We start from the raw sequence: 25055 nt of genomic DNA, 5'->3' as shown, positions 1-25055 counted from the left end.
TAGAATGCAATTCCATGAAATATCATGCGTTCGGGTGAACAATTCGACATCTATTTAAGAACTTCAAAACTCATTAATCTAGGTAGATTCCGAGATGCTGAACTGGCCTGGAGATTGATAAGTAGAAAACGAGTAGAATCGAAATCAAATCGAAATCGAAATCGAATCGAAAGCGAATCGAATCGAAATCGAATCGAAATCGAATCGAAATCGAATCGAAATCGAATCGAAATCGAATCGAAATCGAATCGAAATCGAATCGAAATCGAATCGAAATCGAATCGAAATCGAATAGAAATCGAATCGAACTTCAGTCGCCTCGCAGCAGGTGTAGAATCATTCACCGAACTTAAACCAGCCATTCCACATCCAAGTTTACCACGCAAACAGCCATTTCAAGCCATCCCCAGATTAAATTGAACCGACACCAATTGTCCAATTCAAATTAATTGAAGAAAATATTTTTCCCTCCCGGAAAAATGTTTTTCCCGATCCTGTTTCGTCTCGTCCCATTCCGTTCGTCCCTCCACCAAACCCTTCTAATTAACTGTGAAAAATACATCGCACTTGTCAGCCAGCTTGTCTGTCAGCACACAGCGGCGCGCGTAAACGAATGCCTGATGCTCCGCGCTCTATTCACATCGCCGCGCGTGAAAACTATTCATTGCACATTCCGCCGCGAGATGGAGCCCATGGTCCGCCGGTAATGGCGCTGCTATGTCTGACTCGGAGCTGATGGATGCAGTTCGTTTTTTTTCTGTACGGAAAAGCGAGGAAATGGAATGCAATGGGGATGGGGAAGGACTGGGAAATATATTTATATAGTCAAGCCACGGGATGCAAATTCAAATGAGAGAAACTCCTGGCGGGTTTTGATGCCAAACAAAAGATATACACAGCCAGCCAGTCGAGTCGAACCGAGGCACACAGGTTGAGTAATAATGAAATTATCATTTCAAACGAACGGTCGGGAATGTGGAACACATTTGAAAAAATAATCCAAAGATGCATCAAAACCGGAATTAGCATTAATTTCCTGGTCATTAAATGGATCGCTTCGTTTAATGATGATTACTGTGTCGTATTCGTCTCAAATCTCGCCTCAAATTGCGAAATTTTTGCGGTACAATACAAATACAATACAAATACAATACAAATACAATACAAATACAATACAAATACAATACAAATACAATACAAATACAATACAAATACAATACAAATACAATACAAATACAATACAAATACAATACAAATACAATACAAATACAATACAAATACAATACAAATACAATACAAATACAATACAAATACAATACAAATACAATACAAATACAATACAAATACAATACAAATACAATACAAATACAATACAAATACAATACAAATACAATACAAATACAATACAAATACAATACAAATACAATACAAATACAATACAAATACAATACAAATACAATACAAATACAATACAAATACAATACAAATACAATACAAATACAATACAAATACAATACAAATACAATACAAATACAATACAAATACAATACAAATACAATACAAATACAATACAAATACAATACAAATACAATACAAATACAATACAAATACAATACAAATACAATACAAATACAATACAAATACAATACAAATACAATACAAATACAATACAAATACAATACAAATACAATACAAATACAATACAAATACAATACAAATACAATACAAATACAATACAAATACAATACAAATACAATACAAATACAATACAAATACAATACAAATACAATACAAATACAATACAAATACAATACAAATACAATACAAATACAATACAAATACAATACAAATACAATACAAATACAATACAAATACAATACAAATACAATACAAATACAATACAAATACAATACAAATACAATACAAATACAATACAAATACAATACAAATACAATACAAATACAATACAAATACAATACAAATACAATACAAATACAATACAAATACAATACAAATACAATACAAATACAATACAAATACAATACAAATACAATACAAATACAATACAAATACAATACAAATACAATACAAATACAATACAAATACAATACAAATACAATACAAATACAATACAAATACAATACAAATACAATACAAATACAATACAAATACAATACAAATACAATACAAATACAATACAAATACAATACAAATACAATACAAATACAATACAAATACAATACAAATACAATACAAATACAATACAAATACAATACAAATACAATACAAATACAATACAAATACAATACAAATACAATACAAATACAATACAAATACAATACAAATACAATACAAATACAATACAAATACAATACAAATACAATACAAATACAATACAAATACAATACAAATACAATACAAATACAATACAAATACAATACAAATACAATACAAATACAATACAAATACAATACAAATACAATACAAATACAATACAAATACAATACAAATACAATACAAATACAATACAAATACAATACAAATACAATACAAATACAATACAAATACAATACAAATACAATACAAATACAATACAAATACAATACAAATACAATACAAATACAATACAAATACAATACAAATACAATACAAATACAATACAAATACAATACAAATACAATACAAATACAATACAAATACAATACAAATACAATACAAATACAATACAAATACAATACAAATACAATACAAATACAATACAAATACAATACAAATACAATACAAATACAATACAAATACAATACAAATACAATACAAATACAATACAAATACAATACAAATACAATACAAATACAATACAAATACAATACAAATACAATACAAATACAATACAAATACAATACAAATACAATACAAATACAATACAAATACAATACAAATACAATACAAATACAATACAAATACAATACAAATACAATACAAATACAATACAAATACAATACAAATACAATACAAATACAATACAAATACAATACAAATACAATACAAATACAATACAAATACAATACAAATACAATACAAATACAATACAAATACAATACAAATACAATACAAATACAATACAAATACAATACAAATACAATACAAATACAATACAAATACAATACAAATACAATACAAATACAATACAAATACAATACAAATACAATACAAATACAATACAAATACAATACAAATACAATACAAATACAATACAAATACAATACAAATACAATACAAATACAATACAAATACAATACAAATACAATACAAATACAATACAAATACAATACAAATACAATACAAATACAATACAAATACAATACAAATACAATACAAATACAATACAAATACAATACAAATACAATACAAATACAATACAAATAACTACAAGTACAATATAAATACAATACAAATACAATACAAATACAATACAAATACAATACAAGTACAATACAAATACAATACAAGTACAATACAAATACAATACAAGTACAATACAAATACAATACAAGTACAATACAAATACAATACAAATACAATACAAGTACAATACAAATACAATACAAATACAATACAAGTACAATACAAATACAATACAAATACAATACAAATACAATACAAATACAATACAAGTACAATACAAGTAAAATACAAATACAATACAAATACCTCTCCGGATTCTCGGGAGAATCCTCCCAGGAATCTCGGAGGAATCCTCCCAGGATTCTCGGAGGAATCCTCCCAGGATTCTCGGAGGAATCCTCCCAGGATTCTCGGAGGAGTCCTCCCAGGATTCTCGAAGGAATCCTCTCAGGATTTTCGAAGGAATCCTCTCAGGATTCTCGAAGGAATCCTCTCAGGACTCTCGAAGGAATCCTCTCAGGATTCTCGAAGGAATCCTCTCAGGATTCTCGAAGGAATACTCTCAGGATTCTCGAAGGAATCCTCTCAGGATTCTCGAAGGAATCCTCTCAGGATTCTCGAAGGAATCCTCTCAGGATTCTCGGAGGAATCCTCTCAGGATTCTCGGAGGAATCCTCTCAGGATTCTCGGAGGAATCCTCTCAGGATTCTCGAAGGAATCCTCTCAGGATTCTCGAAGGAAACCTCTCAGGATTCTCGAAGGAATCCTCTCAGGATTCTCGAAGGAATCCTCTCAGGATTCTCGAAGGAATCCTCTCAGGATTCTCGAAGGAATCCTCTCAGGATTCTCGAAGGAATCCTCTCAGGATTCTCGAAGGAATCCTCTCAGGATTCTCGAAGGAATCCTCTCAGGATTCTCGAAGGAATCCTCTCAGGATTCTCGAAGGAAACCTCTCAGGATTCTCGAAGGAATCCTCTCAGGATTCTCGAAGGAATCCTCTCAGGATTCTCGAAGGAATCCTCTCAGGATTCTCGAAGGAATCCTCTCAGGATTCTCGAAGGAATCCTCTCAGGATTCTCGGAGGAATCCTCTCAGGATTCTCGGAGGAATCCTCTCAGGATTCTCGGAGGAATCCTCTCAGGATTCTCGAAGGAATCCTCTCAGGATTCTCGGAGGAATCCTCTCAGGATTCTCGGAGGAATCCTCTCAGGATTCTCGGAGGAATCCTCTCAGGATTCTCGGAGGAATCCTCTCAGGATTCTCGGAGGAATCCTCTCAGGATTCTCGGAGGAATCCTCTCAGGATTCTCGGAGGAATCCTCTCAGGATTCTCGGAGGAATCCTCTCAGGATTCTCGGAGGAATCCTCTCAGGATTCTCGGAGGAATCCTCTCAGGATTCTCGGAGGAATCCTCTCAGGATTCTCGGAGGAATCCTCTCAGGATTCTCGGAGGAATCCTCTCAGGATTCTCGGAGGAATCCTCTCAGGATTCTCGGAGGAATCCTCTCAGGATTCTCGGAGGAATCCTCTCAGGATTCTCGGAGGAATCCTCTCAGGATTCTCGGAGGAATCCTCTCAGGATTCTCGGAGGAATCCTCTCAGGATTCTCGGAGGAATCTTCTCAGGATTCTAGGAGGAATCCTCTCAGGATTCTCGGAGGAATCTTCTCAGGATTCTAGGAGGAATCCTCTCAGGATTCTCGGAGAAATCCTCTCAGGATTCTCGGAGGAATCCTCTCAGGATTCTCGGAGGAATCCTCTCAGGATTCTCGGAGGAATCCTCTCAGGATTCTAGAAGGAATCCTCTCAGGATTCTCGAAGGAATCCTCTCAGGATTCTCGAAGGAATCCTCTCAGGATTCTCGAAGGAATCCTCTCAGGATTCTCGAAGGAATCCTCTCAGGATTCTCGAAGGAATCCTCTCAGGATTCTCGAAGGAATCCTCTCAGGATTCTCGAAGGAATCCTCTCAGGATTCTCGGAGGAATCTTCTCAGGATTCTAGGAGGAATCCTCTCAGGATTCTCGGAGGAATCTTCTCAGGATTCTAGGAGGAATCCTCTCAGGATTCTCGGAGAAATCCTCTCAGGATTCTCGGAGAAATCCTCTCAGGATTCTCGGAGGAATCCTCTCAGGATTCTCGGAGGAATCCTCTCAGGATTCTCGGAGGAATCCTCTCAGGATTCTAGAAGGAATCCTCTCAGGATTCTCGAAGGAATCCTCTCAGGATTCTCGAAGGAATCCTCTCAGGATTCTCGAAGGAATCCTCTCAGGATTCTCGAAGGAATCCTCTCAGGATTCTCGAAGGAATCCTCTCAGGATTCTCGAAGGAATCCTCTCAGGATTCTCGAAGGAATCCTCTCAGGATTCTCGAAGGAATCCTCTCAGGATTCTCGAAGGAATCCTCTCAGGATTCTCGAAGGAATCCTCTCAGGATTCTCGAAGGAATCCTCTCAGGATTCTCGAAGGAATCCTCTCAGGATTCTCGAAGGAATCCTCTCAGGATTCTCGAAGGAATCCTCTCAGGATTCTCGAAGGAATCCTCTCAGGATTCTCGAAGGAATCCTCTCAGGATTCTCGAAGGAATCCTCTCAGGATTCTCGAAGGAATCCTCTCAGGATTCTCGAAGGAATCCTCTCAGGATTCTCGAAGGAATCCTCTCAGGATTCTCGAAGGAATCCTCTCAGGATTCTCGGAGGAATCCTCTCAGGATTCTCGGAGGAATCCTCTCAGGATTCTCGGAGGAATCTTCTCAGGATTCTAGGAGGAATCCTCTCAGGATTCTCGGAGGAATCTTCTCAGGATTCTAGGAGGAATCCTCTCAGGATTCTCGGAGAAATCCTCTCAGGATTCTCGGAGGAATCCTCTCAGGATTCTCGGAGGAATCCTCTCAGGATTCTCGGAGGAATCCTCTCAGGATTCTAGAAGGAATCCTCTCAGGATTCTCGAAGGAATCCTCTCAGGATTCTCGAAGGAATCCTCTCAGGATTCTCGAAGGAATCCTCTCAGGATTCTCGAAGGAATCCTCTCAGGATTCTCGAAGGAATCCTCTCAGGATTCTCGAAGGAATCCTCTCAGGATTCTCGAAGGAATCCTCTCAGGATTCTCGAAGGAATCCTCTCAGGATTCTCGAAGGAATCCTCTCAGGATTCTCGAAGGAATCCTCTCAGGATTCTCGAAGGAATCCTCTCAGGATTTTCGAAGGAATCCTCTCAGGATTCTCGAAGGAATCCTCTCAGGATTCTCGAAGGAATCCTCTCAGGATTCTCGAAGGAATCCTCTCAGGATTCTCGACATAATCCTCTCAGGATTCTCGGAGGAATCCTCTCAGGATTCTCCAAGGAATCCTCTCAGGATTCTCGGGAGAATCCTCTTCGGATTCTTGGGAGAATCCTCTCCGGATTCGCGGGAGAATCCTCTCCGGATTCTCGGCAGAATCCTCTCCGGATTCTCGGCAGAATCCTCTCCGGATTCTCGGCAGAATCCTCTCCGGATTCTCGGCAGAATCCTCTCCGGATTCTCGGCAGAATCCTCTCCGGATTCTCGGCAGAATCCTCTCCGGATTCTCGGCAGAATCCTCTCCGGATTCTCGGCAGAATCCTCTCCGGATTCTCGGCAGAATCCTCTCACGATTCTCGGGAGAATCCTCTCACGATTCTCGGGAGAATCCTCTCTGGATTCTCGGGAGAATCCTCTCTGGATTCTCGGTAGAATCCTCTCTGGATTCTCGGTAGAATCCTCTCCGGAATCTTGGCAGAATCCTCTCCGGATTCTTAGATTAATTTTTGTAGGATTAGACAGGGGCGGGAGAATCCTCTCCGGATTCTCGGGAGAATCCTCTCCGGATTCTCGGGAGAATCCTCTCCGGATTCTCGGGAGAATCCTCTCCGGATTCTCGGGAGAATCCTCTCCGGATTCTCGGGAGAATCCTCTCCGGATTCTCGGGAGAATCCTCTCCGGATTCTCGGGAGAATCCTCTCCGGATTCTCGGGAGAATCCTCTCCGGATTTTCGGGAGAATCCTCTCCGGATTCTCGGGAGAATCCTCTCCGGATTCTCGGGAGAATCCTCTCCGGATTCTCGGGAGAATCCTCTCCGGATTCTCGGGAAAATCCTCTCCGGATTCTCGGGAGAATCCTCTCCGGATTCTCGGGAGAATCCTCTCCGGATTCTCGGGAGAATCCTCTCCGGATTCTCGGGAGAATCCTCTCCGGATTCTCGGGAGAATCCTCTCCGGATTCTCGGGAGAATCCTCTCCGGATTCTCGGGAGAATCCTCTCCGGATTCTCGGGAGAATCCTCTCCGGATTCTCGGGAGAATCCTCTCCGGATTCTCGGGAGAATCCTCTCCGGATTCTCGGGAGAATCCTCTCCGGATTCTCGGGAGAATCCTCTCCGGATTCTCGGGAGAATCCTCTCCGGATTCTCGGGAGAATCCTCTTCGGATTCTCGGGAGAATCCTCTCCGGATTCTCGGGAGAATCCTCTCCGGATTCTCGGGAGAATCCTCTCCGGATTCTCGGGAGAATCCTCTCCGGATTCTCGGGAGAATCCTCTCCGGATTCTCGGGAGAATCCTCTCCGGATTCTCGGGAGAATCCTCTCCGGATTCTCGGGAGAATCCTCTCCGGATTCTCGGGAGAATCCTCTCCGGATTCTCGGGAGAATCCTCTCCGGATTCTCGGGAGAATCCTCTCCGGATTCTCGGGAGAATCCTCTCCGGATTCTCGGGAGAATCCTCTCCGGATTCTCGGGAGAATCCTCTCCGGATTCTCGGGAGAATCCTCTCCGGATTCTCGGGAGAATCCTCTCCGGATTCTCGGGAGAATCCTCTCCGGATTCTCGGGAGAATCCTCTCCGGATTCTCGGGAGAATCCTCTCCGGATTCTCGGGAGAATCCTCTCCGGATTCTCGGGAGAATCCTCTCCGGATTCTCGGTAGAATCCTCTCCGGATTCTCGGTAGAATCGTCCCAGGATTCTCGACAGAATCCTCCCAGGATTCTCGGCAGAACCCTCTCCGGATTCTCGGCAGAATCGTTTCCGGATTCTCGGCAGAATCCTCCCTGGATCTCGGCAGAATCCTCTCCGGATTCTCGGCAGAATCCTCTCCGGATTCTCGGCAGAATCCTCTCCGGATTCTCGGCAGAATCCTCTTCGGATTCTCGGCAGAATCCTCTCCGGATTCTCGGCAGAATCCTCTCCGGATTCTCGGCAGAATCCTCTCCGGATTCTCGGCAGAATCCTCTCCGGATTCTCGGCAGAATCCTCTCCGGATTCTCGGCAGAATCCTCTCCGGATTCTCGGCAGAATCCTCTCCGGATTCTCGGCAGAATCCTCTCCGGATTCTCGGCAGAATCCTCTCCGGATTCTCGGCAGAATCCTCTCCGGATTCTCGGCAGAATCCTCTCCGGATTCTCGGCAGAATCCTCTCCGGATTCTCGGCAGAACCCTCTTCGGTTTCTCGGCAGAATCCTCTCCGGATTCTCGGCAGAATCCTTTCCGGATTTTCGGCAGAATCCTCTCTGTATTCTCGGCAGAATCCTCTTTGGATTCTCGACATAATCCTCTCCGGATTCTCGACATAATCCTCTCCGGATTCTCGACATAATCCTCTCCGGATTCTCGACATTATCCTCTCCGGATTCTCGACATAATCCTCTCAGGATTCTCGGCAGAATCCTCTCAGGATTCTCAGTAGAATCCTTTCAGGATTCTCAGTAGAATCCTCTCAGGATTCTCGGTAGAATCCTCTCAGGATTCTCGTCAGAATCCTCTCTGTATTCTCCGCAGAATCCTCTCTGTATTCTCGGCAGAATCCTCTCCGGATTCTCGGCAGAATTCTCTCCGGATTCTCGGCAGAATCCTCTCCGAATTCTCGGCAGAATCATCTCCGGATTCTCGGCAGAATCCTCTCCGGATTCTCGGCAGAATCCTCTCCGGATTCTCGGTAGAATCCTCTCCGGATTCTCGGTAGAATCCTCTCCGGATTCTCGGTAGAATCCTCTCCGGATTCTCGGTAGAATCCTCTCCGGATTCTCGGTAGAATCCTCTCCGGATTCTCGGTAGAATCCTCTCCGGATTCTCGGTAGAATCCTCTCCAGATTCTCGGTAGAATCCTCTCCGGATTCTCGGTAGAATCCTCTCCGGAATCCTCTCCGTATTCTCGGTAGAATCCTCTCTGGATTCTCGGTAGAATCCTCTCCGGATTCTCGGTAGAATCCTCTCCGGATTCTCGGTAGAATCCTCTCCGGATTCTCGGTAGAATCCTCTCCGGATTCTCGGTAGAATCCTCTCCGGATTCTCGGTAGAATCCTCTCCGGATTCTCGGTAGAATCCTCTCCGGATTCTCGGTAGAATCCTCTCCGGATTCTCGGTAGAATCCTCTCCGGATTCTCGGTAGAATCCTCTCCGGATTCTCGGTAGAATCCTCTCCGGATTCTCGGTAGAATCCTCTCCGGATTCTCGGTAGAATCCTCTCCGGATTCTCGGTAGAATCCTCTCCGGATTCTCGGTAGAATCCTCTCCGGATTCTCGGTAGAATCCTCTCCGGATTCTCGGTAGAATCCTCTCCGGATTCTCGGTAGAATCCTCTCCGGATTCTCGGTAGAATCCTCTCCGGATTCTCGGTAGAATCCTCTCTGGATTCTCGGTAGAATCCTCTCCGGATTCTTGGTAGAATCCTCTCCGGATTCTCGGTGGAATCCTCTCCGGATTCTCAGTAGAATCCTCTCCGGAATCTCGGTAGAATTTTCTCCGGATTCTCGGTGAAATCTTCTCAGGATTTCATACAGATTCTCGACAGAATTCTCTCAGAATTTTCGGGAGAATTCTCTCGGGATTCTCGGTAGAATCCGGTCATACAGAATTCTCTCAGGATTCTCGACTAAATCCATACAGAATCCTCATAAGATTTATGAAGGAATCCTCTCAGAATTCTTGACAGAAGCCGCAAAGGATTCTCGGTATAATTCTCTAAGGATTGTCGGCAGAATAATCTCAAGATTCTCGTTAGATTCTTCTCAGAATTCACGGCAGAATCCTCTCAGGAATCTTGGTGGCCTGTTCTCAGGATTCTTGGTAGAATTCTCCCAGGATTCTCGGTGGAATCCTCGCAGTAATCTTGAGAGAATCCTCTTAGGATTTTTCGTATAATCCTCTCAAGATTTGCGGGTCCTCTTGGGATTCTGGTCAGAAACCTTTCCGGGTTCCCGACAGAATCCTCTAGGGTTTTCGACAGAATTCTCCCAGGATTTGCAACAGAATCATCCCAGGATTCTCGGAAGAACCCTCTTAGAGTTCTCGACAAATTCTCTCAGGATTCTTTCAGAATTCTTCGCAGAAATTTCTTAGGATTCTCGGAAGAACCCTCTCAGGTTTCAGGAAAATCTTTCCAGGATTCTCGGTGGAATCCTGTCAGGATTATCTACAGAGTTCTCTCAGGATTCTCGACAGGAACTTTGGCTCCCCGTGTTTTCGCTCGCTCAGATGATGTCGAATTGTCACAATCAAAATTGGATTGTTCAAGTTGAATTAACGGCTTTTGGGCTGATAAAAGGTATGGAATTGTCACATGATCCGCAAACCGATCAACCGTTAACGGATCACGTGTTATCGAGTTTTTCTTTTGGTCCAGTAGAACAATGGTGAAATTGTCACTTTTACTCAAACGCACACAGGCAATGTTGGACACATTTAAAGCCCATTTGAAAAATGGAAACCCATTTAACGCACATTTGCATTAATTTCCCGCTCATCAAATGTGAATCGCTTCGCTTTTAATGATGATGATGACGCCATTGAATTCTTTTCGCGAAACCCGCACATTTTTAATCGATTTTTACGGCGTATCATCCCATCGTAGCTCTCGGACCGAACTACCCCACGGACAGGTGTCGAATTGTCACGCGCACACACCCGTGTCCGTGCGTCGGCTCTTGCTTTCCGGTCTCTCTATACAAAACACCCATTAGCAGTGGAAGTGAAAAAGCGTGAAGCTTGCCTGTGATGCTAGAAGCGACGACGACGGACGACACGGGGGCTTTTCATTAAGTGAAATTGTTATGATAATGTAATTAAAGGAAGAGTACAGGTGGTCGTCGCTTGGAGGGACCACCACCACTACTGCACGGGCTCTCGGTTTAGCCACCACCGACCCCACTAAGTGGACTTGTGGTGTGGCGAAAGTTTTTCCCCGGCGCGTTTCATGGGCGCCATTAGGAGGCGGTGGTCGTGGTGGAAGAGAAGACCGTGTGAATTGACTACTATACCAAGGCAAGAATAAATGAGATTTTTCATCTTTTGTGGTGGTCGTCGTCCTTTCGACTGGCTGACTAGACACGCTAGAGCTAGACGAAGCCAGGTGATGCCGCGTCGTCGGTTTTTTTGACGAGGACGACGACGATGGCGAAACTGCTCTCAAAAGTATTAGAGACAGCAGAACAAAAGTTTCTTTCAATTAAGTGCGGTGTTTCGGGATTTGTTTCGAGGAGGGTTCTCACTCGGTGGAGTCCATCTTCAGTAAATTGCTGCCTGGAGTGGGGAATCAATATTTACTCTCGTATTAATCTAGCGCTGACTGATAATTAATGATTTACCTTCTTCTTACTACTTTCAGAGCTACCGTCACCGAGGAGGAGATTAAAGAAGCCTTCACCAAAAATGGCTTCGAAGTCAAAGCTTTCAAATTTTTCCCGTAAGTATTGTTGGTGCAGAGCATTTTTGTACTTGTTTTGCTTTTCTTGTACACCAAAGTGTACTTGAAAGGCTATGTATATGTTCACTCAAAAAACAAATTTTCGATAGAAGGCTCCGAGGGTCACATCACATAAACCAATCAACTAAGTTCGACGAATTGAGATGTCTGTATGTGTGTGTATGTCTGTATGTATGTCTGTGTGCAATAAAGGTCACTTACTTTCAAGGCACTTCCCATTGGTCGATTTTTTAAACTCAGCACGAATCGAACTGAAATTTTGTTTGCTATTTAAAATGGTCCGGATCTGTTAAGACGTTTCGGAGTTATGGCCATTTCAGTGATCCGGACCAGCACCGGTAGAACTAGCCATAGACGGATTTCGTGCCACTGCCAACTCGAATAAATGTTGGCAGCACCTCTCAGATTACAATGAAACTTTTTGGATGTGTAGACCTTGACTAGATAAGCCACTTTGCATACTTAGTTTCTTCAAAAATAACTAGACTATCTTTTGAAAAGAGCTAAAATTTTTTTACAGACTACTCCTACAATAAAGTGTTGTATGGGTGATAGTCACTAAATACGTCAAGTTTCAAGAAAAAAATATTGAAAAAATTTCAAATTGAGTCCTACACTGAAAAAAATCGTTTAAAAAAAATTCAAAGTCGATTTACAAAAAAATACCATCTTCGATTTCGATGAAATTTTGTCTCCAGATAGGTAAATATGTTCCCTACTAACCGTCCATACACTACAAGATTAGCACTTTCAAGGAAAAAAAAGTTTTTCTAACAAAAACTTTTTCATGTCCAAATGATTTTTTTTTTCAGTGTCTTTTGTTATCAAAAACTAAACCAGTGAAGGTCGTAATCATCTCAGAATCCAATAAAACACAATTTGTTAGGAGATTGTGTCTCATTTATTCAAGGAGATTTTGTGTTATTCATTCAATCAATTCATTTTTTATATTTAAATGAATACTTAAATGTATTCTCTTATGAAATGACGAATTTTGCCCCAAATCGTATTTGGAGTTGGCAGCACCCTTTCAGATTACAATGAAACTTTCTGGGTGTATAGACCTTGACTAGATAACCCACTTTTCATACTTAGTTTCTTCAAAATTTATCTAGACTGTCTTTGGAAAAGGGCTAACTTTTTTTATCGATTTTTGCAAATGCGTTTAGTAATAAAAATGACTAGGGAATCGCGCTACTTGGGCGGTGGCTTCTATATTCGTCTGTTTTCCACTATAACTCAGTCAATCTTGAACCAATTGACACAATTCTTGGAATGCGGTGAGATAGGTATAGTATCTACCCGTGTACAAAATTTCATGTCAATCGGTTCAAAATTGACCGAGTTACAGTGGAAAACAAACGAAAATAACAGACGAAGAAAACCACCGCCCAAGTAGCGCGATACCCTACTATAACAAAAAATATTAGTAATTAGTAACAAAAAATAAGTCAAGTTTTAAGAAAAAATATCGGAAAAATCCAAATTGAACCCTAGACTGAAAAAAGTCATTTTTAAAATTCAAAGCCCCCTTCAAAAAATAGATAATTTTTGATGAAACTAAGTATGCAAAGTGGCTTATCTAGTCAAGGTCTATAGGGAACTGCATTGTTTTGATTTTGTATGGTATTTTGACGTTTCTTGGCCTTGTTGCTTACGAAATTTCTGTAAGAGTGAAAGAGAAGGAGAGAATTTCATGCAGTACCCTATACACCCAGAAAGTTTCATTGTAATCTGAGAGGGTACTGCCAACTCCGAATACGATTTGGAGCGAAATTCGTCCATATATACTCGATTATCCGGAGTCGGGTTTGGATGCTTCTCAAACATATATCTGGGGAACGGAATGATCTATAAAGCTGAAATTTTGACATTTTGTCAAATCAACTTTGATTAGTAATCAGTCAAAATTTCAGCGTCTTACAGCATTCCGTTCGCGAGATATTACTTAGAGAAGCGCCAGAACCCGACTCCGGATAATCGAGTCCGACCTTGTAATCTGAACCAAGCTTCATCATGCAACACATCGAACTGCGCCAATTTTTGTAACCTTTGGCATAGTTGACAAACTTTGTGCGAAAATCAACACCAGAAACTCCACAATGTCGGCCCAAAATTCAAGATTGCGACCTAATATTAAAAATAGCGACTCAAAATTCAAAATGCCGGCTGTTGAATAGAGTTTTAGGCTCTAAAACCATGCAATAAGGGTATATGTGTTATGGGGCCGAGTCTGGCGACCAGAATAACCAAGATGGCGGCCCCTTATTCAACCATTCGTTTTATGTGCATGATATCCCGCTGAATTTTTCAAGGATGTTTTTTTCTGTGAATAAAGGATCAAGTTTCTAAGAAAACAAAACAAAAACTGTACCAAAATCGATACTTTGCTGTCTTAATGGCATTTGAGTAATGCGACATAGCACTACACTAAGGATACGGGTAATTTTGCTTATTCTACTAGTGGAGTGACGTGATGTAGCTCGTCTCGGATATCGGTCAAGATTAATAACTGGTCGCAGTAAAAGACCCGAATAGGACCTCAAAGACCGTTAACCCAAATGGTTCATTAATTCGATAGCCATTGACGAGCCCGAATTCAGTCTTAACCCGATTTTATCGCCATTTTGACCCTTATTCCTGGATTTAACAAGTTGTAGTGCAGATCAACTGTTCAAATCGGCAGAATTAATTTTCTGATACTTTCGAATACAGTACGAACCTTATGGGATATAGCTTGCAACCCTCGGATTTTTTCCTAGAGATTTCCCGAAATTCTTGTGCTTATTCTGCACGGCGAGTGACTCGATTCGTCAATTCTCACCTTGTTGTCACATGACTCTTTGGTGGAACTCACAGAGAAGTCTTGCTGCGCTGGGATTATTCAGCGAATTCCTGCTGGGAATTCTCCATCAATTCTTGAAGGACTTCCAAGGACAATTACTGGAGAAATCCTAGCTGGAAAAGCTTGAGAAATTCCCAAAGGAATCCTTGTAGAAATCTCTGGAGGAAAGATAGGCCAGATCTCCCAAGGAATTACTCCAGGAATGCCCGATGGGATTATCTAGAACGCTGAGATTACTGAATCTTCCAGGTCACTTGAAGTTCATTAAGAAATCCTGTGTCGTGTTCAGGGTTTTCTCCAAGGATTTCTTTGAAAATTCCTTTAGGGATTTTTCGAAAAAAAAAATCTCCAATGATTTCCCCAAGGATTTCTCGTTATGGTGCTCTCGGAAATTCTCCGGAAATGCCTGCTTAAGATTCCTACAGAAATTATCCTCGTGACACCTCAAGGGATTCCTCCAGGAATTCCTCCTGTGATTCATCCAGAGATTTTAGCAAGAATTTCTCCAGGAATCCCAAAAGGGACTTCCTTCAGAATTCAGAATTGTTCTGGTACTACCACTAGAAATTATTGCTGGGATTCATCCAGATATTTTTATGGGACTTCTCCAGCAATCCCAGCTGTAATTCATCTTTGAAGGAATCATAGGAGCCCATATAGCCGAGGCGGTAAACGCACGGGTATTCAGCATGACCATGCTGAGGGTGACGGGTTCGATTCCCGGTCGGTCCAGGATCTTTTCGTAAAGGAAATTTCCTTGACTTCCTTGGGCATAGAGTATCTTCGTGCCTGCCACACGATATACACATGCAAAATGGTCATTGGCAGAGGAAGCTCTCAGTTAATAACTGTGGAAGTGCTCATAGAACACTAAGCTGAGAAGCAGGCTTTGTCCCAGTGAGGACGTTACGCCAAGAAGAGGAGGAGGAGGAATTCCTGGAAAAACTTCAAGCGGATTCTCTGGAGGAGGAAATCCAGGAGAAATTTTTGAAGGAACACTAGCGGGTATCCCAAGAGAAATTCCTAGAGACATCTTTTGTAATTCCTCCAGAAATACCTGATGGGTGTACTCTATAGATTACTTCAAAAAATCCTCCAGAAATTTTTCCGATGAATCTGGATCATGGATTTGTTGAACAACTCATCTAGAAATTTCTCTTGAAATACCCTCAGAAATTCTTGCTGGGATTACTTCAGGATATTCTACCAAGATTTCTTAGCGCTTTTTGCTGGGGGTTTCTGAAGCATTTCTAGCTGGTATTTCTGCAGTTATTGCTCTTGCGAGTCCATCAGGAATTTATGAAGGATATTCAGCAAAACTGCTTGAGGAATTCCAGCGACTTCTTGTAGGATTCCCCCCACGATTTGCAGGATGAATCACAACACCATTCCAGGAGCAATCGCAACAGAAAATCTCAAAGGAATCTTTGGAGGATTCCTTTGGAGGAGGATTTTCTAGAAGATGTTTTTAAAATAAATTGCTTGAAAACATCTCAGATGAATTTCTGGAGAAATCCATGGAGAAATTGCCTGATGAATCTCATCAAGAATATTTGGAGGAATCCCTGCAAAAAGTTCTGGAGATAATCCTTGCATAATTGCTGGATGAATCCCAAAAAGAATTCTGAGATGAATCCTTGGGAAAATGTCTGTAGGAACCACATATCAAATTCATGGAGGAATTCAGCAGTCATTCTAAGGGAAATTACAAGATGCATTTCTAAAGAAATCCAGGAGAATTGCAGGGGAAATTGGTTGGGAAAGCCACAACCACGAAGATTTAAAATGATCGTTTAAAGTGTGGTCGATAGAAATTTTGCTAGTTTTACGTCTGCTTATCTGTGGTAATCCAATTTTTTGCAACGTTGCAGAAGACACCAATACTCCAAATTCTCCAACGATTTTTCTTAAATATTTTTAGCAGTGAGAAGCTTTTTTCAAAAGTTTTATCAATGTAGAATCATGTCTAGTCAAAATGTATCTAAAACTCGTTTTAAATTGGTTTAGGAATTTCTACAAAAACGTGGAAGAAATTTTTCAAGGAAATTTTTAAAGGAAATTTCTGCAAAAAAATCCAGAAGGAACCTCCGAAGAACGTCCTGAAAAAAAGTCGAAAGAGTTCCTGTGGCCATCTCTGAAAAAGTTCCCGAAGATCTCCCAAAGTAGTGTTTGGAGCACGCACTGAAAAAGAACTTGGAACAAAGTACTTGCTGGAATTCCTAAGAGAAGAAGCCCCTCAATTTATGGTAACATATGTGATCATTCTCGAATGAAGCGACTGGCCGTGTAAACCAAATGAAGAGTCATTTCATTCGAGTCGAGATTTCTCTTACGATATGCGAGTCTAGCTGGGCCACGTCACTCCACTGGTAGAATGAGCACAATTCATGCTCAAAGTATTCTGGAATAAATCCTGATTTTTTCAAGGGATTTCCTCAATGATACCTACAGTGTTTCCTTCGGAGATTTCCCTAGAGAATTCTTCACAGATTGTTCCCAGAGTTATTTCTGAGATTTCTCCCTGCTAGTGATTTATCCAGAAATTCTTCTAAGGATTCCTCCCAATATTTCTAGTTGTTTCTCCCGGAAATCTTTCGAAGTATTCTTTCAGTACTTCTTTTAGAGATTTCTCTAGAAATTCTTTCGTTTTTTTTTCAGGGATTTGTCTTAGGATTCTTCAGGTATTTTTTGACATTCCTTCCGGAATTCTTACTTCAAAGTTTCCTTCTGGAAATTTAACCTCCTTTAGGGTTTTCTCAAGGATCTCTCCCGAGATTTTTGCCATGTTTCGTCGGCATTCCTTTAAGGAATTTTATTTTTTATAGGATTTAGTTCGAGGTTCCCACAGGAACATTTCTCAGAAGACCTCCTGGAATACTGTCATGATTTTAAAAGAAATTCTTCAGATTTCTTCATGGTTGAATCTCGAGATTCCGGTCGGGATTCTTTCAGGTATTCCACCTTGGATTTTTTCGACGAGTTTGGCATCGATCCCTCCCATATGTTGTCCAAATAACCCCTCTAGGATTTCTGTTAAGATTCTGGAATTACTTTAACGATGCCTTTGCGTATTTCTGCAAAGTTTCCGCCAGGGATTACACACGGGACTTTCCCAGGGCGATGCTTGCAAGGTTTACTCTAGAACACTTTTAAACCATGTCTAAGCATTATATTGAGAATTTAGAACCGAAATCACTATCCTTCATAGCACTAGAGGTATAAAATGGATAACCAAGCATTTATTCAGTATATCTAAAATTACCAAATAAGTTGGCATTCGTGTCCAAACGACTAGACCAGTTTTCAAAAAGTTATAGATCTTTTGGTGGAACTTAATCGTATGGAGCGATTTTGATAAACAGATTCCGCATTTTAGGCGTTCTTTCATCAGCCAAGTTTCGCTTGTGATTACTTCCGGGGTACCTCCAGAAGTTCTTTTCGGAATTCCTTCAAAAATGCTTTCCTGGATTATTTCAAGAATTTCTTCAGGAACTTCCAAAACTCTTGCTGGATTTGCTTCCGGATATCCTCCAAGAACTGTTTCTCGGATTCTCGGATCCGGGATTCCTCGGGATCCTTCTGGAATTCCTCGGGAAGTTCATTCTGAAATTCTCTCAGATATTCTTAATAGAAACCCTCCAGGAGTTCATTATGAAATTGCTCCTAAAGCTCCTTATAAAATTTCTATAAGAGTTCCATGAGAAATTTTTCCAACGATTTCATGAATAGTTTCTCCAGAAGTGCTACGAGAAATTCTTCCGAAAATTCCTTCTAGGTTTGCTCCAATAGTTTCGAAATCGTATTTCCTTCTGGGAATCTAAGAAAAACCCGCTGAAAATATTCCAAAATAAACAGGAACAATCTCTGATGAACCTCTAAGAAAAATCACTTAAGGTGAAACATAAAGGAATCCAATTACAATTTTGCATATCCCTTTCAGGGCGGAGCACAAAAAAGTGAAATCTCCATACAAATGACTCAACTTTGCCTCTTCAGAACTCTCAGATTTTCTAACAAAACAATACTTTTTCTTTCCCATTTGGATGAACTACTCTTTGTCTTTCAATTTCTAGCTATGTATTCCTATATAAATCATTCCGGGGTTCCTTTATTAATTTCTCATATGATTGCTTTGGGGGTTTCTCTCGGGATTTATTTGGATAAGTTTCCGTCAAGATTTCCTCCAGGCATTCCATTCTGAATTCTCTGGGTTTCTTCAGAGATTCCTCCAAGGATTTCTTCTTTTTTTTTATCGAGATTCTTCTGATTTGTATCGGCATTTTCCCGGGATAACTTTAGCGGTTTACCACGAGATTCATATATTGATTGTTTCCGAGATTCCGTTAAGGACAGACTTGTTAGAATCTCAAAATAACCGACTTTGGCACCTACTCACGATTTTGAGCGCACAAATCTCTTCGTAAACAAAACAAGCGCATGTGATCTTCTTATTTTAAGCTAATTACAAGTGAGCAAGAACAAAACTGTTGCTTGAAGCTTACTCCTTGATATTTGTACGCATTTAGTTTCCATGTACTGTTGTGGTATTTCAAGACGTTTGTCCTTAAAGATTTCTTCCGGTACTCTTTCACGGATTATTCCAGAGGGATTCCTCCAGTATTCTTTTTGGGTTTTCTCTCGCAACTTTTTTTAAAGGTATTTTTCCCGGGCTATCTTCAGGGATTCCACTCGGGATTTCTTTATTGATTTCTCACAGGATCCCTTCAGGGATATTTTCCGGCATTCTTTTAGTGATTTGTCTCGGGATTCCATCGTTGATTCCTCCCGGGATCCCCTTACGGATTTGTCCCGGAACTCTTTCACGGATTATTCCCGGGACTGCATTAGGGATTCGTTCAGGATTCTTCCTGGGACTTCTCCCGGGATTCCATTTAGAATTTCTCCTAGGATTCTTTCCGGGTTCTATCACGGACGATTGCCGAGATTCCGTCGGGGATTCCTTCAGCATTCTTCCTGGGTTTTCGCCCGGCGTTCCTTAAAAGATTTCTCCCGGGTCTCCTTCCGGCGTTTAGGAATTCCTTTTATGTTTTCAAGAATTCTTCCGGTGTTCCTTTACTGATTTCTCATATGATTGCTTTGGGGGTTTCTTCCGGGTTTTCTCTGGATATTTCTAATGAGTTTCGGTCAAAACTACAGGCATTCTATCCGGGATTCCTACCTGGGTTTCCTCAAAGATTCCTCCAAGCATTTCTTTTTGGATTTTTTTAGATTCTTTTATGGATGTGTTTCGACATTTCACCCGAATTCCTTTAGCGATTTCCCCGGGGATTCATTGATTAATACTTCTCGGCATTCCTTCAGGGATCCTCCCGTGATTTCTGCATTGATTTCTCCAAGGTGTGAGATTCCTCCTGAGATTCATTTCGAGATTCTATCAAGGATTTTTCCCGGAATTCTTTCAGGATTTTGTTCCAGAATTCCTTCTGAGTTAACCGTTATGTGGCCGGCAAACTTTTTGCTTTTTTCTACACCGTGTATTTTAAATGGGTGCTGGGTACCCGGGTACCCTGCCGGCCACATAAGGGTTAAACTTATTGATTTCTCTCGGGATTTCTTCTGTCATTCTTTTTCAGTTATTCTTTTAGTTATTTCTCCAAAAATGTATTTAGGGATGTTATAACTGGAAGTGTTAGTGGAGCACCTGGAAGTAAGAGAAAATCGAATTAAATACCGTTTTGTTTTATTCATTGGCGTAGCTAGGGGGGGTTCCAGGGGTGCCTGGCACCCCCTAGAACAAATTTGGCACCCCCTAGAATTTTTCCTTGACAGTCACCTAAAATTTAAAACTTCACATAATAATTCCAATATTTATTAATGGCACATTTGAACAAAACTCAAGCACACTTGAAATTACTTATATACCTAACTGTTGTGCGTTTCGACGTTTTGGATATTGTTGAGAACCATCAACAGACTTCTCCATAGATTCCTCCAGAAATACCTCTATCTAATCGTACAGTGATTTCTCTAGGTTTCCTTTATGGATTCCACCCGATATTTCTTCAATAAACTTCCTTTATGCATTTAGTATCATAATTTATATTTTATCTAACTCATTTTGTTATCATAATGGCCAATTTTTCAGAACTGGTTCATTATGCAACTGAAATGAGTTGCATAATGAAAAATAGTTGTATAATGTTCATAATGCATTATGAACATTATGCAACTCAAATGGGTTGCATTATGGAAAAAAAATCATTGCATAAAATTTTGTATGGAACTCGTTGCAAAACTCGATTTTTTCAGCACTCTTCGTATTTATCCAACTCGGCAGGCCTCGTTGCATAAAAGTACGACTCGTGCTGAAAAAATCATCTTTTTGCAACTTGTTACATAAATAACTATTAGGATACTCCAGGCAGTCCTGATGGGGTTGTACATCTATCTAACTATCTATCTATATATATAGAAATGAGTTTGAAGTGCCTTTGAGGCAACAAAAGTCACGAACGGCTGAACCGATCAGCATGATTCTTGCACGGTTTGATTCGTATTCATGGTGGCTGTGTTCAACGAAATCAACGAAAATCAGCTAAGAAAGTAAAAACATTGATAAAGTACTGATTTTTGATGAATTGGGAAGAAAATCAACATGATCTAAATGAAACCAATCTAGAGTGCGGTGCAGCAATGACCTCAACAGTTGTCAAACCATCACAGCTTGGCAAGACAAAGTTTGCCGGGACAGCCATTACTAGATATTTCTGCAGTGATTGATCCAGCAAATTCTGCTAGGATTACTTTGGAAATTCTTACTATGATTCATTTCGGAATTCTACTAAGGATTCCTCTAAAAAATTCTATTAGGATTTCTTCAGGAATTTCTGGTGGAATTATTCAAGCAATCTTCTTTTCAGAAGTTCCTCCAGCGATTCTTCCACGAATTCCTTCTGAGATTTCATTCAGAAATTTCATTCAGAGATTTCATTCAGAAATTTCATTCAGAGATTTCATTCAGAAATTTCATTCAGAGATTTCATTCAGAGATTCTTACAGAAATTTATCATGAAATTCCTCCAGGCGCTTATAAAGGCCTTCATCCGGGAATTGTGACTAGGATTTCTCAAGCAACTCCTGCTGCGATTCTTCTAGCAATTTCACTTTTCCTTTAAAAATTCTCACTGTGGTACCTTCTGGAATTCTACTAGCAAAGTCCTTCCGGAAGTTCTCCCGGAAGATCTCACTGAGATCATACTATAAAATCCATACATTTCTTCAAGGAAATATCCAGGACTTTCTACAGAGATTCTTCCAGAAATTCCACAGGGGATTTCCTTAAGAACTTCTATTGACCTTCTTCCATAAATTAAAGCTGGAATTGTTCAAGAAATTCCCATTAGGACTCCTTCAGAAATACTTCTAGAGATTTCTCCTGGCATACTTACTTGCTGCAATACTTTCGGGAAATCTTCCTGAGATTCCTCCAGAAATTCCTCCTGCGATTCTATCAGGGATTCGTCCAGTATATTTCTACCGATTCTTTCAAGGAGAACTGTAGGTATTCCTCCAGAAATTTGTTAGAGGAACTTCTCTACCCCTGGCATTGCTGAAGATACCCCTGGCATTGCTGATTCTAGGGTTTCTCTAGAAATTACTTCTATGATAGCTCCCGGAGTTCTAGGAATTCCTCCAGATATTTCAACTGTGACTACTCAAGCAATTCATGCGGTTCTTCCAGCTATTCTTCCTCCAGAAGCTCTAACTGTGGTACTTCAGAAATTATGCTACGGATTCTTCTATCTAGAGCTTTCTCCTAGCTTTTTATCTGAGATCTTTCCAGGCAATATTAATGGATTTTTTTGCAGAAATTCCTTTGGTTGCTCCACCAGGGATTTCTTCAAGGACTCATCCAGGAATTCCTCCAGAAATTGTATCTAAAGATTCCTCCAGAAAATTCTCATGGAATTCTTGCAGAAACTCTTTTTGGACTTCCTCCAAGAATACCTCAAACAACTCCTCCTGTGACTTTTTCAGCAATTCCTCCAGAAATTCTTACTATGATACGTCCAGAAGTTCTTCCTAGTGATTCCTAAACGAATTTATCCTAGCATTATGGCTGGAATTCTTCCTGAGATTCTTTCAGAAAATCCTCCTGCGATTCCTTCAGGACCTTCTTTCGAGCCTTCTCTATAGATTCTTCCAGAATTCCTACCGGTTCTAGCCGGGACTTCTCTTGGTATTCCAAGGATTTTTTCTTTGGATCCCCCCCGGCATTCCTGATTCGGTTTCTCTAGAAATTCCTGTACAGTTTTCTCCAGCAATTCCTTCTAGGATTTCATATGAGGTTTCTACAGTGATACATCCCAGAATCCTAAGAATACCTCCTGAGATTTTTACTGTGATTTTTCCAGAAATTATCCAATGATTCCTCCAGGAATTTATATCCAAGATATTTTGTCCACGGATTCTCTCATAAATTTCCCATGGGATTCCTAAAGGAACTCCTCTTGGCCTTCATCCAGGAATTTCAGCTGGGTTTGTCAAGCTATTCCGGCTGTGGTTCTTCCCTCAATTCCTTTTAGGATTCCTAGGATACCTCCCAGAATTCTTCTAGGGATTCTTCTAAGAATTTCAGATTTCTCCAGAGATTCCTTCAAAAACTTGCTGGGATCTCTTAGGAGCAGAGCGTTCATTTATTTATTTATTTATTTATTCATAACAATTCTTGCGACGTAAGACTCTGTCTTTTTTGTTGCCACAAAATGGTTTGAAATTCAAGTTCAAATACTTCATAACTTAATATAACTTTACTGCAATTCTTAAATCTAAATAGTTCCTGAAGGTTCCTTTAATCGTCATCTAATTCATGTTGCTAAATGTTGAGAGAAGATCCCGCTTGAATCCACTGATAGAGGTACATAGTTTTATGCTGACAGGTAACGTGTTCCAATGGACAATGCTTCGCACAAAAAATGATTGCCCGTAATACGCTGAGTCATGATGAGGTATACTATAGTTCATGGTACGTGGTAATCTTAGACGAGTAACTTTAGAGAACAAGTAGTTTGGGGTCTCGGAGCAAATTAGCTTATGAAAGTTCAGACATAATCTATATTCAAGGAATCGCCAGAATGAACATCCAAGCAATGTTTCGTGCAGATGCGAAACTCTTGAGCGCCAGGACAAGTTATGAACGTAGCGTACACAACAATTCAGCGCCAATCGCAATCTATTCAGAATTGCTAGAGATGCGTTACTGTAGATAAAGTCACAGAAAATAAAATGGGGTAATATAAGTGCTTTGAAAAGTTTAGTTTTTGTAGTTGTTAAGTTTAATTGTTTCAATCCGTAGTAAATTTTCCTACATTGTTGATTTACCTGGGCATCCCAAGAAAGATTTGATGTGAATAACATTCCAAGGTTAGAAGCTTGACTAACAAACTCAATTTTCTTGTCATCAAGAAATAAATCAGGAATTCTTGGCGAAGATCGCGACCTGTTTATGAGCATAGCCTTTGTTTTGGTGGGATTTATTATAAGTAGGTTTCTCTTGGACCAATCGTTTAATCTTCGAAGATCGGAGTTTATTTTTCTTGCCATTTCAGTAATGTTATATTTCCTATCACTACAAAGATAAATTTGCACATCATCGGCAAAAAGGTGAACAGAACAATATTCTAGAACCGATGGTAAATCATTAATGAACAGAGAAAACAATAATGGCCCCAGAATTGAACCTTGAGGTACACCCGACTCAATTTGTGCAAAGGAGGAAAATTCTCCGTTATGCAGTACCGTCTGAGTTCGTCCTATAAGATAGGATTTAATTAATTCGACAGCTGTATTAGAAAAGACGAATGTAGATGATAGTTTGTTGAGTAATTTGCGATGGGACACCCGATCAAATGCTTTAGCAAAATCAATCAATAATAATATGGCGATACCTTTTTTATCGATCGATTGAGCAATGTCGTCATGCACTTTTAATAGAGCAGTAGTTATGCTGTGTTTTTTCCGAAATCCAGACTGGAATTGATTTAAAAAGTTCATCCTACTTATGAAATCGCACATTTGACATTTCAACAATTTTTCTAAAACTTTAGATAGCGAACATAATAAACTTATTGGTCTAAGAT

General features: G+C 40.3%; 1 protein-coding gene across 9 annotated transcripts in view; it reads left to right on the top strand.

Moving 5' to 3' along the window:
- LOC109400406 (polypyrimidine tract-binding protein 2) overlaps positions 1 to 25055 on the top strand; it is a 1522650-nt gene that overhangs the window by 1471049 nt on the left and 26546 nt on the right. For all 9 annotated transcript variants that reach the window (XM_062846598.1, XM_062846603.1, XM_062846594.1 and 6 more), the window contains one exon: positions 12012 to 12089. In XM_062846598.1, coding sequence (XP_062702582.1) covers positions 12012 to 12089 — 78 coding nt within the window. The remainder of the gene's footprint in view (positions 1 to 12011; positions 12090 to 25055) is intronic.

The sequence above is a fragment of the Aedes albopictus genome, chromosome 1 (genome assembly GCF_035046485.1).
Source record: "Aedes albopictus strain Foshan chromosome 1, AalbF5, whole genome shotgun sequence".
Taxonomy (NCBI): domain Eukaryota; kingdom Metazoa; phylum Arthropoda; class Insecta; order Diptera; family Culicidae; genus Aedes; species Aedes albopictus.
The sequence above is the reverse complement of the archived record's forward strand: the minus strand, read 5'-3'. Positions and strand labels throughout refer to the sequence as shown.